General features: G+C 39.7%; 1 protein-coding gene across 3 annotated transcripts in view; it reads right to left on the minus strand.

The window, feature by feature from the left end:
* LOC149155519 (transducin family protein / WD-40 repeat family protein) overlaps positions 1–16542 on the minus strand; it is a 440469-nt gene that overhangs the window by 121824 nt on the left and 302103 nt on the right. For all 3 annotated transcript variants that reach the window (XM_089445676.1, XM_089445674.1, XM_089445675.1), the window contains one exon: positions 12024–12189. In XM_089445676.1, coding sequence (XP_089301802.1) covers positions 12024–12189 — 166 coding nt within the window. The remainder of the gene's footprint in view (positions 1–12023; positions 12190–16542) is intronic.

Consider the following 16542-nt stretch of genomic DNA (forward strand, 5'->3'; position numbering starts at 1 on the left):
TCCTTTGTGTGTCTCTCTGCCTCTCTGTTGAGTATTCTTGGCCAAATGTCTCTTCTCGAGTTGAAATTCTCTTGTCTCTTGTCGGGTCAAATTATTTTGCAATAGTTGAATCTAATGTTGAAGAGATTATCCCTTAGTATTATTAATAAATTTGGTCGGATTTCTTGTTGTGGTATTTTTCAATAAAAATTGTGATTCACCGGCTATCTATATTTTTGTTGGAATTTATTAAAATTTTGGCAAAATTACTACTAGACATTTTCTGAAGAAATTTTATTTGGTAGAGCCCAATTTATTTGTCAGAGCTAGATTTATCTATTGGAGCCAAGTTTATCTTCCAAAGCCCAGTTCATTTGCAGGAGCTAATTTATTTATTGGGGTCGAATTTAATCATCAATTCTTGAAGGTTGAATTTATTATTCCCAGAAGGAGGTCGGGATTATCATTTCAGAGGTTGAGTTGATTATTGTTGGGGTCAGAATTTTATGTGTTGAGGAGCAACTAGTTGTTGCGTAACCTTGAGGAGAATATCAAGGTTCTTGATTTGATATATTGTTTGTATTCTTTTTTATCAGATTAATATTTCCCTTGAAGTTTATAATCTTGCTCTCAAAGTGTTTGAAGAAATGCTTGTTCATGAACTGTTTGACAAAATGCATCAAAGAAAATTTTAAATTTTAGGGACTAAGAAACTCACACTAAATTGGTGCTTCTCGAAGCAACTGAAATCTGGCCAAGATTTTTCTAGGTTTTATTGTGTTTTATGAGAGGAGTTCGTGATCAAAATTTCAGAATTTTCTGGGTAGTATTTGGGTTGTAAACCAGCATTTCTTTAGCAGTTCGTTTTATTGGTAAATTGAGTAATTCACACCACTTGGTGGACTCGATCTCGGCTTAGGGTTAAGCCAAACCTTTTATGGGTTTTTATGGTTGTGGTGTGAGGAGCTCCATGTTAAAATTTCAGGATTTTCTGATCAATTTTGAAAGAAGAAACTATGGTTTTTCATTAGTAGCAACAGTAGTATTTTCTCGGCAATGTCTGCTACCTATTTGGGTTATTTCCAACACTTAGGTCTACTTCACTTCACCTCGGTTTCGGATGCATGCAACGTGGTATCGAATTCGTTTGAGCATTACAATTCTCTCAAGCATTTGCCTTTCAGACTTATTTATGTTGCAAGTGTTTCCACTTTATCTACAAAGTGTTTGACAAAAGTACTACTTGCTAATTGTTTGTTAAAATTTCTCAAAGAAAGTTTTTAATATTTGCTAAGTTAGTGAGAGAGTATGGTGAGTCTACATGAGGTGTTCATATTTGGACCTCTATCTAATTGTTGAGTATTTCTTGAAGTGAGAGGCCTTTGTATTGAGTCAGCTACTATTATGTACTTATGTTGTTGTTGTCAATCAAAGTCATGCATAAAATAGCTTGATGTACTTGTCATTCTTCAGCTAAAACATGGATCAAACCTTCATAAATTCCCTTTATAAATTAGCAGCAAAAATCAACAAATCCCTTTCTAAGGAGATACTTACTTTTCTATAGCAAGAGCAGACACAAAAGGAACATGAATTAGGGCCCAAAATTTATGCACTTGGAAAAGATTTAAGATGTATGGCAGTTACAACAAAAGCCCTTCTTAAACTGAAACAACTTGCTTCACTCCTCTCCTAGGTGCATCAGTCAGATGGGAAGAGCTTGATTTGGGCTCTAAAACCAGCTATGCTTGCTCTCATACAACACAAGTTTTTGGAGCATCCTTGTGTAGGGGTCAAATTTCCAGTTGTTTCTTGTCTCAATAGTATCATGATGTTGACCGCACCTATACCTCCTTACAGTGATGATATAATGAGGAGAGTCTTCAGATTGATAGTGGAGACTTTTCAGGATTTGGATAACAGTGAGGGTCCTACCTTTGGGAAGAAGCTTGAGATTCTAGAAGTCATGGCCTTGGTTAGATCTTATGACCTCATGTTTGAGCTGGAGTGTGACGACTTGATCCTGCATATGTTCCAATGCTTCTTCAGCATTAGGAAACATAATCCTGACAATGTCATAGCACACATGCAATCCATTTTGTCCTCGTGTATGGGAGGTTATGATTACATTTGACGTAGGTTACAGTCTAGATTGTTGGCCATTTGGAAGAGAGAACAATTGGTCTCATTTGTGTAAAAATTTCTCATTTCGCACCCCGGTTTTCAGTTTCACCTTATTTCTCCAAAATAGTTAAATGCCCTTTCCCATATCCATACATTTAACAACTGAAGAAATAAAAAAAAAAAAAAAACAAAACGAAACAAAACAAAACAAAAACAAAAAAAATTTGCTGAAAACACAAATTCTGGAAATTTTACAGAATGCTGGAAAATGCAGAAATATAAAAATCAGCACATACAAACAGCCATTTAACTCATTTAAACACAGCGATTTTTGGTCAAGGTGACCCTGGAAAAACCCCCTACAACTCTTGGGGAAAACCAGTTCGAGAGCTCTTTCTTATTTCTGAAAAATGTTTTCTTTTACAGTGAGAAATATTCAGTAAAAAATCAGCAAGCAAATTTTACAACTTATCTCGTTTTTCGTGCCTCACAGCCAACTGGGAAAACTTGCAAACAACAAAATAGAACAGCAATAAACGTTGTACGGCCTCCTCAAAAAATAGCAGTGCAGTTGTACAGATTTCTGCCCTCAACTTGTTGAAACTCGGCTGTACGGACTTGCTGAAACACTGTTGTACGGACTTGCTGAAACTCCACTGTACGGACTTGCTGAAACTCCGACTTGCTGAAACTCCGTTGTACGGACTTGCTGAAAGTCCGACTTGCTGAAACTCCGCCTTGCTGAAACTCCGCTGTACAGACTTGCTGAAACTCCGACTTGCTGAAACTCCGCCTTGCTGAAACTCCGCTATACAGACTTGCTGAAACTCCGACTTGCTGAAACTCCGCCTTGCTGAAACTCTGCTGTATGGACTTGCTGAAGCTCCTTCTCCTCACTGTCCAGAAATCTCCCTTGCTCTCTTGCTCTCCTTCTCTCAATCTACTCATGAAAGAATGAATGACCTTTTCCTCATTTTCCTCCTTTAATCTAACCCTAAGTGACTTTTGGGTGATCCCTAAATCCAATGGCTGAAATAGATTGAGATCTAAGGCTGAAATTAAATGCTCATTTAAATCTCACTTTCTATTTTTTTTAATTCACCCCACTTTAATAAAGACCCACTTAGTCATTTATTTCCAAAGTCACTTTTCCTTTCTAATTTTACATTGACTTTATTAAAATCACTTTAAAATTAGACTTTAGTAACTTTATCACTTAAAGTCACTTTTAAATTAGATTTGACTTTATAAAAATTATAAAGTCACTTTAGGAGAAAAATTAAATTCTTTTGGACATTTTTCCCTAGGCCAAAGATCAAAGCCTTAGGGAACCACCTGTCCTTTGGTACCAAATTTCAACAATTTGTTGCTTATGAACTTGTCGAAAGGTTGGTTAAGTTCAACATTGGTCTATTCAGGAAACGATTGACCCAGGAGGAGTTGTGGAGGATTGGTGGTGACCAACCATGCAGCAGGAATGAGCTGAGGAGGAAGGGTCTTTGCTTCATCTACAAGGAACCTTGGGGACCTAACCACTCATGCTTGAGTGATGCAGAGGAGATGAAAGGAGTAGAGCAAGAGGAGATTCTTTCTGACTTCCAAGATGAGGATTCTTCTTTGGATGAGTCCATGAGTTCATATGAGGATGCCTCTAAGGAGCTTGAGCAGTCATGTGGAGTTGTTGATAGCAGACCAGATTTATATTCTGGTGTGTATGGTGAGCAATCAGTGGACCCTATAGGAGACATTTAGGGTGATGAGGCAGTAGTGACGATTCAACGTGAGCAGCAATGGTGGAGCATGAGTTAGCTGATGAGGATGATATGCACGGTATGCATAATGAGCCTCTTGTGACGAATTAGTTGGAGGTTCATGTTGAGCCCATGAAGAGGAAGATGAGCAGCCTTCTTTTGGACCAGCCATTGATGACGAGCAGACAGATGCACAGACAGCCAGCAGAGTTGTACTATTTTCAGACACTTCTCATGAGGAGGTGTTGGAGCCTGACAAGATAGATTTGCAGGAGGTTCGTAAACTGGACGAGCTTGGAGTTTCTAATCAGATGAAGGACAATAATTTTGAGATGGTGGTGCACCCATCTTTGGGCCCACCCACTGATGAGGTGTAGGTAGATGCACAGGCAGCTGGCAAAGTTGTAGTATTTTCAGGGAGCAACCCTCTCCAGGAGTACACAGATAGGGCTTGCAGCATAGCTTGCCCACTTTTTCCCATTATAGGGAGAGGAGCAAGATTTCTTCGGCAGATCCGGTTGGTGGAATGGACATAGCAACGTGAGTTGGGCATGGTGCAGCATAAGGAACTTGTTCCATATTTAGGTGAATATGCATCTAAACCTTCCCATAGGATGGATTGGCAGGAGATCATGAGTTGGTATCTTATTGATGGAGTGTCATTCTTAGTCAGGAGCGTAGTACAACAGGGACCCTTACAGATAGGGGACAATACATGCCCCAGTTGGCAGTAGGGCATAGGTTGGTCATCCATCAATATTCCATCATGGCGTCAGCATAATGGGGTTGACCTTGGTCTATGATAAGGGTTGGACTGGAGAGAGGTGATGAGTTGGCATTCTACAGATGGAGTAGCATCTATGGTCAAAGACAGACCACAGTTAGACCCATGGGACTCGGGCGATGATTGGCCATGGTGGCATTGGGAACTAGGTGGATCCACTGGTAACAACTTGAGTCAGAGATGGGCTTGGGATCCAGGTATTGAGGGATCCAATTATGTTTGGATTGCTCGGAGGCATGATGTGGACCAATGGTTCATATGGGATCCTGGTATCAGTTGGCAGATACCTCCACAATGACCAAGTGTGGATTTCTTAAGGGTAAGCAATGTTGGGGCAGGAGGATTTGTCATGTCCCTATTTTTATCTTCCCTTATGTAGGTTTTAACCCCGTACAGAAATTACCTGCATATGAATTCTAAAACACAGAAAATAAACAATAGCGAAAGCATAACACATAAAACACATATACACAGAGATTTCCCCCTGGATCCCCCAACCGAGACTACCAGCTTGATTTTTCATATTTTCCTTTCAATGTTACAATACATATTTATACATGCCGAAGCATCCAATACCATGGACCGAAAACTATAGGTAGGTTAACCCAACCTAATATAGGGTCCAAAAAAAATTTCCCAGGGCACTGCCCCAGACCCCGTAGAGGGGGCTACCCCCCCCCTCAACCCCCCGGACAGGGGGGCTACCCGCCCCCCATGTGACCCCCCCTCTACGCAATCGGTGCAACGAAGGGGGGGCTCCGCCCCCCCTCTAACCCTCCAATTCACTATGTAGGTTAGTCGTGGAAAGAATATAATACAACCCAACATTCTCCCACTTGTTGTTTTCTTTCCACAGAGGGCCACAGGAAAGCTTAGTCATTTTTCCAGCCCTGAAACACCCATTGTTTCTCTACACCAGGAGAACTTTTCAGAGCTCATAGATTTTGTGAATGCATATGCAGTGTTCTTCAAAGTGTCCACCATTACCAGCAACACCTTTTTGTCTTCTATCATATCCCTCACAAAGTGATACTGAAAATCAATGTGCTTTCACTTTGCATGATAAGCAGGGTTCTTTGCCAAGAAAATTGCACTTTGGCTGTCACAGTCTATCCTTATAGCTCCCTGTACTAACCCCATACTTGAACACAATCTCTGCAACCAAACTGCTTCCTTGCTTGCATGACTGGCTGCCATGTATTCTGCCTCTGTAGTTGATAGTGCCATTACAGATTGTTTCTTACTCATCCAATTGACTGCACCTCCAAATAGGTTAAACACATACCTACTTGTAGATCTTCTTTGATCCAAATCTCCAACCCAGTCTGCATCAACAAAGCCATGGATATCGAAAACTCTTTTCAGTCCTGGTCTTCCTTGGTAGCACAAACCATAATCACTAGTGCCAAGCAAATACCTGAAAACTCGCTTCACTGTTGTCCAATGCTCCTTCCCCGGTTTTGACATAAACCTGCTCAATACTCCCACTGCATGTGCAATGTCTGGTCTAGTACAGACCATTGCATACATCAGGCTACCGACTGCACTTGCATATGGAACACGGGACATATCCTCTTCCTCTTCTTGTGTCTTGGGACACTGTTCAACAGATAGCTTTACACCTACAGGAATAGGAACCTTCACCGGTTTACTATCCTACATATTAAACCTCTGCAGTATTGTCTCGACATACTTCCTCTGGTTTAACCAGAGCTTCCTCTTTGCCCGATCTCTTTTAATTTCTATGCCCAAAATATAGTTTTCAGCACCAAGATCTTTCATGTCGAATTTGGAGGACAATTAGGTCTTCAAATCCTGGATAATTTCTTTGTCATTTCCAACCAGCAACATATCATCTACATACAAGACCAAATAAATAACACGGTCACCAATTAATTTAAAATACACACAGTGATCTGCTTTGCTTCTGGTGAAGCCAAGTCCCCGTATAAATGTATCAAATTTCTGATACCACATCCTTGGTGATTGTTTTAACCCATACAGAGACTTCTTTAACTTGCATACCAGTTCTTTCTTATCGTTCACCGCAAAGCCTTCAAGTTGCTTCATGTAGATCTTCTCTTCCAGATCTCCGCAAAGAAATGTTGTCTTCACATCCATCTGTTCTACCTCAAAATCAAAAGCAGCAGCAACAGATAAAAGTAATCTAATAAAAGCTACCTTGGTAACAGGAGAAAAAATATCACCAAAATCAATTCCCAGCACCTGGGAATAACCTTTTGCTACCAACCGAGCTTTATATTTCTCCACCTTTCCTATTGCATTTGTCTTCTTCTTGAACACCCATTTGCTGTCAATGGGTTTCCTTCCAGCTGGCAACTCCACCAGATCCCAAGCCTCATTTTTGTGCAAAGATGCCATTTCATCAACCATGGCCTCTTTCCAGAGTTTTCCATCCTCTGAATCTACTGCTTCCTTCACAGTTCTAAGATCATCATCAGTAATAGATAAAGCAAAATTTGAACAGAAAGCAAATGGACTATACCTTTATGGCTGCCTTCTTTCTCGAACTGATCTTCTTACACCCGGAGTTTGTGGCTCTTCATCTTCTGATTCCTCCTCTGCTATAGAGTCTGCTTCTTCCTCCTTTAGCTCAAACTCTATCTTCTCAGGTTCCTTTGGTTGGACTTCATGTTTAATAACATCTTTCACCTCGCTGAACACCACATCTCGGTTGTACACAACCTTCATTGTTGCTAGGTTCCAAAGCTTATAACCCTTTAAACCATCCTTATTCCCAATAAAGATGCACTTTTCAGATTTACTATCCAACCTGGTTCGTTTCTCCTTTAGAACATGTACATATGCATCACATCCAAATACCCTCAGATGTGAAAGAGAGGGCTTCTTACTAGTCCATACCTCTTGTGGAGTCTTATCCTCTAACGCTGATGAAGGTGATCAGTTGACCAGGTAACATGCTGTCTTCACCGCCTCTGCCCAGAATTCCTGTCCTAACCTGGCACCACTGAGCATGCTTCTTGCCCTTTCCATCAACGTCTTGTTCATTCTTTCTGCAACTCCATTTTGCTGAGATGTGTATGGAGTAGTCTTTTGTCGTGCTATACCACACTTCTTATAGAATTTTTCAAATTCCTTACTGTAAACTCTCCACCGTTATCTGTCCTCAACACCTTTATCTTCTTCTCTGTCTGGTTTTCCACCAGACCCTTGAATTCTTTAAACCTGTCAAAAACTTCAGATTTCTTCTTAAGGAAATATATCCATGTATTCCTTGAGAAGTCATCTATAAATGATACATAGTACACAGACTTACCCAATGATGGAACCTTCACAGGTCCAAACACATCACTATGCACAAGCTCTAATATATGTTTCGCCCTCTTACCACCAGAGGAGAAACTCACCCGATTCTGCTTCTCATATACACAATTTTCACAGAAATCAAAATCCAGAGAGCTATTACTCATACCTTCTACCATACCTTTACCATGAAGTATTCGAAGGCCCTTCTATCCAATATGTCCAAGCCTTTGATGCCACAGCATGGTCTTCTTTCCAGAGACCACTAGATTTTCTACTCCACTTTCAAGTACCACAGAACTGTTGCACCCATCAACAACAGTGCTACCTTGCAGCTTCTGCAGAGTTCCAGTCCTAACTCTCCGCATCAATACTAGTGCCCCCTAAACCATCTTGCAAGTATCCTTCTCAAACACTATTTTTACACCTACATCATCCAGTTTGCTTACAGAAATCAGATTTCTGGCTAATGCAGGAATATGCAGAACACCCGAAAGTGTTCTAACCCTTCCACCTTGCAACTTCAATTTTACTTTTCCACAACCAACGATCCTAGCCTTCCTATCATCTCCTAAGAAGACATCATCACCATCGTATTTATCATACTCACAGAACCACTCTCTATGGGGAGCGAAGTGAAAGGATGCACCTGAATCAATCAACCATGCCTCATGATCTACATGTGTGCTTGAAGAAGCCAAGTACACATCTCCACCTTCATCTGAGGTGGTTTTCGCTTCTGCAGAAAGAGCATCATCAGATCCCTTTTCTTTATCAGGAGTTTTAGATTTACAGTCCCTTTTGTAGTGCCCTTCCTTTCCGCATTTCCAACACACCACCTTACAGGTTTTCCTAGAGATTTAGATCTCCCACTCGATGACTTATTTTTGTTTCTGTTTTGGGATCGTCCTTGTACAGACAAGGCATCACCATTCTGCCTCTCCATATTTTTCCGTCTCCTCTCCTCCGTTAGCAAGGATGAGACTATTTCATCAAAATGCAAGGCAGTTGACCTATTGCAATAACGAGACTATCCCACGAATCTGGTAGAGAACACAACAAACTGATGCACTTATCTTCATCTGAAATTTTAATATCAACAGATGCTAACTGACTTACCACAGTATTAAATGCATTCAGATGCTCTATCACCAAGTCTCCATCTTTCATCCTCAGGTTATACAGCTTTTTCCGCAGAAATAATTTATTCACTAGAGACTCAGATTGGTACAAAGTCCCTAACTTGTCCCATAAAGCCTTTGTCATAGCTTCCCCTGATACATTCAACAATATTGAATCTGAGACACACAATCGTGTTGTACTCTTTGCTTTCTGATACAACTTCTTCCATTCTTCATCGGACACTCCCGTTGGTTTAGTACCCAGATCTACCGTGATCCACTAATCTTTATCCACCAACAGATCCTCCATCTTGAGTTTCCACAATTCAAAACTCTGACCATTAAATTTCTCAATCTCTATCTTTCCACTGCTCACCATCTTTTTCACCACCAGAATCGATCTCGCAGATTTCCCACTGAACAGGGTCTACCACTGGCCCGAGCGAAACCCCTCAACAACAAAGGCGTCCCCTTGAAGCCAAAAAAGCTCTGATACCAAATGTAGGTTTTAAGCCCATACAGAAATTACCTGCATACGAATTCTAAAACACAGAAAATAAAAAATAGCAAGAGAATAACACAAAACACATATACATAGAGATTTTCCCCTGGATCCCAAAACCGAGACTACCAGCTTGATTTTTTATTATTTTCCTTTCAATGTTACAATACATATTTATACATGCCGAAGCATCCAATACCATGGACTGAAAACCATCGCGTCCAAAACCATGGACCGAAAACCATAAGTAGGTTCACCCAACCTAATATAGGGTCCAAAAATATAACACAACCCAACACTTTAGAGTACAACCAGGATGGGTTTTCAGGGTATGTAATGGCCAAGCCACAGGAGCGGAATTACATCATCAGGGGTCACGGGGGAGTTTTGAGGAGTTTTTATGGGATCCGATGGCACACTTGCATATTCCATCATCCACACAACTTGCCTTTCATTCTGTTGCATTCTAACGACTTTCAAAAAATAGCATTATTATGGGGCCTAACTTAATTAATTATGCTTGAGGTGGCATTCCAGGCAAATTATTTGATGGAACACCTCAGTGTAATAACTCATTGGAACCAAAACAAGAATATCTATAGGTTGGGATGTCGCGAAGTGACTTCCAATGGTCAGAGAGAGTACGGTAGGTGATTTACCACTTTCCTTAATTAAAAATTACTTTAATTAGTCATTTAATTAGGGAAAAAAAATTAATTGGAGGAAAAGGCCCAAAAGTGACTTAAGTGAAATAAAATTAAAAAGTCAGTGAAGATGAAATCAATGAAGGAGCTTCTAAAATGATAATAAAATAAAATAAGATGCTTCTAGAGGCTTGGAGATCATCCATCAGATCTATAAAAGAGGAGGAGGAGGTCATTTAGAGACATCTTGGATTTGTGTACTATCTTTGTGGTGAGGTTTTGAGAACCCGGTCTCTGCTTTAGCAGTAGCCCCAGGACGGAAACCCTCGGGTGATTTAGTGAGAGTGGGCGAGAACCCATCTCTTCCCTTGGTGGATCCATTCAAGATTCACAGGTTGCATTTTATTGATTTTCAGTTTGTTTTGGAGGCCAGTTGCAGCGTTATTGTAGATCTAATTGGGGCCATCATCTTAGCTATATTTCTACTCTTGTACAATCTTATTTACATATTAATAAAATAAGGTTGAGATCTTCTGCATGTTTATATTGTTTATTATTCAATTGCAGATTCTATTTCCCGTTTTTGTTGTAAATTTTGTGGTTCAGTTTGTGCAAATTGTTTATGGTGTTGATAGCTTAAATTTCTGAAGCTATTTTCTGCAAATTTTATATTTGGGTCATTACAGAGTTATTTCCACTTTATGACATTATTACTTTAACACAGCATTAATTACTCCATAAATAAAAATAGCATTGCAATATCTAACAATTGGGCCATAATGTTAGGATGTTTAATATATCCTAGTAGCAAACTATGTGATGTAAGCTTAATCGTATCTTTCTAGGGAGTTGAGTCACCACTAACCTAATTTACATTAACGTAAATCTCATTTATCACATATGACTTATGTCCACTCTATGATATTATTACTTTAACACATAGCATTAATTACTCCTTAAATAAAATAAGCATTGTGCGTCGCAATATCAAACATTGGGGCATAATGTTAGGATGTTTAATATTGCCCAGTGGCAGCCTATGTGATGTAAGCTTTAGTCACACCTTTCTAAGGAGTTTAGTCACTATTGCCCCCATAATGCTCCTCTTATGTTGCTTCATGGACGTATTTCATGAAGGTAGCTATGTTGGCCCACAAATTTTATTATATTATAGTGGATGCCTCTAGAAGGTAAATTGTGTATTAATAAAGGGCTTCATTTGCCTGATTTGTACAACAGAGAGATGAGAGATTCTGCGACACACATGGATATTGGGTTGTACAAGTCTTGTTTTAGACTTTAATGGCAAATCTTGAAGCATAGGATTCATGATCAAATATCTTTCTAAGTTTTGCTTCTATTTGTTTGGTTTGAATATGCTTTGCTAAATTGTTGTGCATGGCAGTGTACTGGAGACATGCTAATGAAGACCATTTGAACATAGATTTCTACATAACACACAAGGGATTTATTGAACATATAGGGAAGCTGCCCCACCCAAGTCCACGAAATGCAGTCCTAAAATACAGGGACTACTTGATCATACCTAAGACAACTATGTAGTTATAATTAGAATAGGTTGCCTTTATAAATTCAATATCATGACATTTGCCATATGATTAAAATATGACGATACAACCGTATACTATACAAAATTCTAATGGATACATTCTTTACATCTGTTGCAGTGTAGGAATCCATAAATGTCTAATGCAGCGCAATCATAAGAGTGCAATAACACAAAGGAAATCATAACACAAAATATGGTCCAATATCAGGACACCTACGCAAGTTGAACCATTTTATCCTTAATTTTGAGAATTACTAGCTAACCTGGAAATAACATTTGAACGGGCCATGAAGTAAGCATCTTGATTAAAATATTCATATCAGTGTCAGCAAAAGCACTAGTGTGATAATGAGAAGTGTCTTTTAATATTGCCACAATGGCATTAAGTCGCATTGATTCTGCATCGTTTAGTGAAAGCGGTCGCTGTGCCTGCATAAGACAATCGACTCGCAAATAGTTAGACCACATTCGACTATCTAGATGTAATTTCTTGTCGCAATACCTTATCTTAAAAATGCTTTTGTAATATGCCATTTCAGACAGAATGCAAACAACAGTCCAATGAACACATCAATATATAATGAAACCTGTTTTAATTAGAAACCTCACTAATGTATGTGTCTTGCACGAAAGAGGTATTATCAATATGATGATGCTGGAATATTATTAGCAGTCTGCAGGACCTAACATTTTACTGTAGCCATCATTTGAAGATTTTCAGCAAATTTTTTGAGTTATTATAAAAGAGGAAAAGATCTTTAATAAACATTGACTGAAGTAGCCATTGTCGAGCAATCTTAATATTATAATCTCTAAGCAGCATTATTAGTTTTTCACCAACTGATGTGAATGATTTGGACTAAAAGTCTACTTCAAGGATCGAGAAACATATTACATGGTTATATATGATGACAAAATCTGAAATTAAATAATTCTTAGGTAATTAAAAAATACCAAATTAATAATGTTTAAATGGTCAAATCTCAAGCAGCAGACAAAGAATTGGTTGGGATTTCCTATAGATATACATTGTCTCATTCATGAAGGGAAGCATCTACAAGATCTTTTTCAGCTGCAGGATTACAACATTTCAAGAAATTACATCATTGTCTTGAATTTAAGGCTGGGAGAGGGTGCTTCGGGATCCAGGGACCTAGAAGGCTCAACCTCCTACAAGAACGCGGCGCGCGGTAAAGACTCTAATCCATCAGATCCACCACAATACAATCCTGGACCCTACATTGTTGAACAACAACAAGCGCCTGCCATGGAGGTAAACCTAACAGAGGTAAATTAGTTTTTTTCTGTTTTTCAATCCAGGGCAGTGATTTGCAGATTCAATAGTTTTTGGCCTGGGTTCGATGCTTTGCATCAATGGGCTTTTATGACCTGGACCAACAACCATGACATATACCTATGCTCAAAATATTTCTTCATTGTTCAATTCAATACCCAGGAAGATTTGGAAGGGCCTTGACTTTGGGGAAATGCATGTCTCTTCATTACCCCTTCGTTCCCAGATTTTGATGCCACAAAAAGGGTGGCCTCAACAATGTCAATATAGGTGAGGCTACAAAATCTTCCACTTCATTTCTGGCATCACAAGGTCCTTGAGCAAATTGGAAACACCTTGGGGTAATTCAAAAAGATGGACTCTAACAGAACAAAGAAAGGGTTATTTATCTGAAACATAAAAACTTCCGATGCACCCAACTTTTGGATTATGAAAATATAACATTCAAATACTAATCATGGACACATGCCCTCAGAAGAAAACACACCCAAAAAAAAAAGGGCAGTCCCGCAAAACAAAAGTATGGCAGCCTTTCGATCCCTACCTTGCGAAGGAAGCAGAAGGGGAAATTACAGAGAACCCTCCAAACCAAGAACAAGGGGGTAGTCAGGTCCAGAATGACAATGAAACCCACAAGCACAATGGTACAGAATCAGAAGCAATCCATGAACTAGAACAACAGAAACATATCGCAGACAAAGATGATAGGACGGTGGGTAGAAAGAGAGTTCATCTTTCGAAAAGTTCAGATTCGGAAAAAGAACACCCACCAAAGATAATCGTGAGTGATTAGGCAATGGTTGCAGTTGACCCCAACTCAGGGGGATGGCAGAAGGTACAACGAAAGAAAGGAAAGAAAGAGAAGTTAAGTGATTACTTCTCAAGTTTATTTTATATTTTCAAATTTCCTTATGCATATAAGCCAAGAGGTTTCTCTAACTGAATACCTAGATTGTAGTAAGGAAAAGGACAAGACTCATCAACCCCATGACTAGTCAAAGTGTATACATTTTGTCACATAAGTCATTGTAAATGGAATATCATTCATTTATATTCCTATTTAATTATTTAAAATTCCTATACGGATTTTTTTTAATGTCCTCCTTTTGTTGGATATTGCTTTGGTAAATGAAGATTGTTCATTTCATTGGTAATGTTATCACAAAATCTAGCAAGCCTAGTGCAAAGCCCCACTAAGAAAATCAAGACTTTATGGCAACAACATATCAGCCACCATTGTCACCTCAACAGCCTTTCTTTCATTGTTTAGTGGTAAATTAAATGTTGATTTGGGGTAGCATCGGATGTGCTCTAGCCACAAAAATTGGTAGAGAGGCTAAGGCACATGAGATCACCAATACCCAGAAAGGGTTTGGGCAGATTCTAAACAGTTTGGAAGATATTAAAATAATTAATATTTTTAATGGAGTCCCTAAATCTAAACTTAAGGAAAATTGTGTTAGAATGGTCCAAAAGTCATGGATCAAGCCAGATTTAATCTTAGCCGTTGATTAGGGACTTAATCTCAGCCGTTGATTTGTCAACGAGAAAAGTATAAGGAGGCTTGAGAGTCACTTGGAGAACACACTGAGGGACACCAGTCAGTTCAATTTCTGGAGCGGGGTTAGCTGAGAAATTGAACGAGGGGTCTGGAGAACAATCGGGAAGTAGCAAGTATGGAACAGAGAGACAGGAGATCACCACCGAGGCAGAAAAGTCAGACGCAAGGCTAGAGGGAGCCATGCAGAGGCAGCAGAGACTGCGTAGAGCCAGCAGGGCTTGCATCATCCACGCAAAGGCTGCAGGAGTGACGCAGAAGGACAGAGAAGCTGCGCCGAGTCTCAACAAGCTGACGCAGAGGGTTTCAGGTCACGCAGATATCAGTAGGGCTGACGCTGGGTTCAAAAGAAGTGCTGGAAAATTTGTCTATCTGTGGGTTAGCCAGTTTGGCACCCTGTTGTACTAGAAAATTGTTGAATAATAAAATCCTCCATTACTGCACTAGTTTTCCCACATTGGGTTTTTCCGAGGACCTTGGTCCAAAATAACTATGTCAATGCATTGATCCTTGTGCATATGTTTATTTATGTATTGCGGTGTGATATCTGCAGCAGTATTTATTTTAATGTTTATTGAAGTAAATAACTTATTGTGAAATAAGTAGGAAAAGTAAATCAGTTGTTGCAGTGATAGAATTTTCACATGGTATCAGAGAAAGTAATCAGAGACAGAAAGGGAAAATCAGTTATGGGTCGAGACCACGATGCAGAGGCATCCACCTTAGGGGACTCACACAGATTTTCGGAAGATTGCACAAGAGAGAGATTTTGATTTCTCTATGTTGGCTTCCAAGATGGAAGAAGAAGTGGCATGCATGACTAGCATTGCATCATCAGAAATATGGTATATAGACAGTGGATCCTCGTGGCATATGATGGGAATCAGGGAGTGTTTCTCAGAATATTGAGAAGAGAAGATGAACTTTCAGATCACCATGGGGAACAAGGCATAGTGTACTCCAATAGGGAAGGGTACCATAGTTTTTTAGACAGAATCGGGAGAGCGATTCCGTGCCACACATGTGCTGCATGTACCAGGATTGCGGATGAACTTACTTTCCATGTCACTACTACAAGGCAAGGGCTATGGCATCTACTTCATCAAGGAAAATGTATACGTCAAACACCCGAGTTGGAAAAAGAAAGTGCAGATCGGGATCAAAAGTAATTGGTTGTATATATTACAACTAGAATCAACAATGGCACCAATAGGCAGTCATGGGGACAAGGACTTGAATGAACTATGGCACAGAAAGATGGGTCACTTGCACCATGGAGCTCTGAGAATTATCAGGAGCACTGTAACAGGAGTTCCGGATCTGAGTACGGAACGAGATGATGTATGTAGGGGATGCGCTCTAGGAAAGTATGCCAAGGCGGCATTTCCTAGGAGCAAACACAGGGCCAAGAGTGTACTAGGATTGATACACTCAGATATCTGCGGACCTATGTGCGTCAAAGCTCTTAGTGGTGCTGAGTATTTCCTTACCTTCATTAATGACCACTAGAGGAAAACATGGATTTATTTTCTGAAAACCAAGGATGAGGTTTTCTGTCGACTCAAGGAGTTCAAGGCTCTGGTGGAGAATCTGACTGGGAAGAAAATAAAATTTTTGCGCTCAGATAATGGTGGAGAGTATGTCGATAAGGACTTCACTGATTATTGCTCTAAGGAGGGCATCAGAAGAGAGAGGACAACTCTCTACAATCCGGAGCAGACTGGGTTAGCAAAAAGGAAAAATAGGACTATTGTAGAAGCAGCTAGGGCCATGCTGTATGATCAGGATATGCCATAATTCCTGTGGGCGGAAGCATGCAACACAACTGTCTACATTCAAAACAGGACTCCTCATTGGGCATTGGGCAAGATTGTTGACCTAGGTTGTCATTGACGTCAATAAGGCAATATTCTGGATACTAGAGGATGAC

The sequence above is a fragment of the Pinus tabuliformis genome, chromosome 9, assembly GCF_031772625.1.
Source record: "Pinus tabuliformis cultivar Carrire ecotype Pingquan chromosome 9, CPIR1, whole genome shotgun sequence".
In the NCBI taxonomy this organism is placed as follows: Eukaryota; Viridiplantae; Streptophyta; class Pinopsida; order Pinales; family Pinaceae; genus Pinus; species Pinus tabuliformis.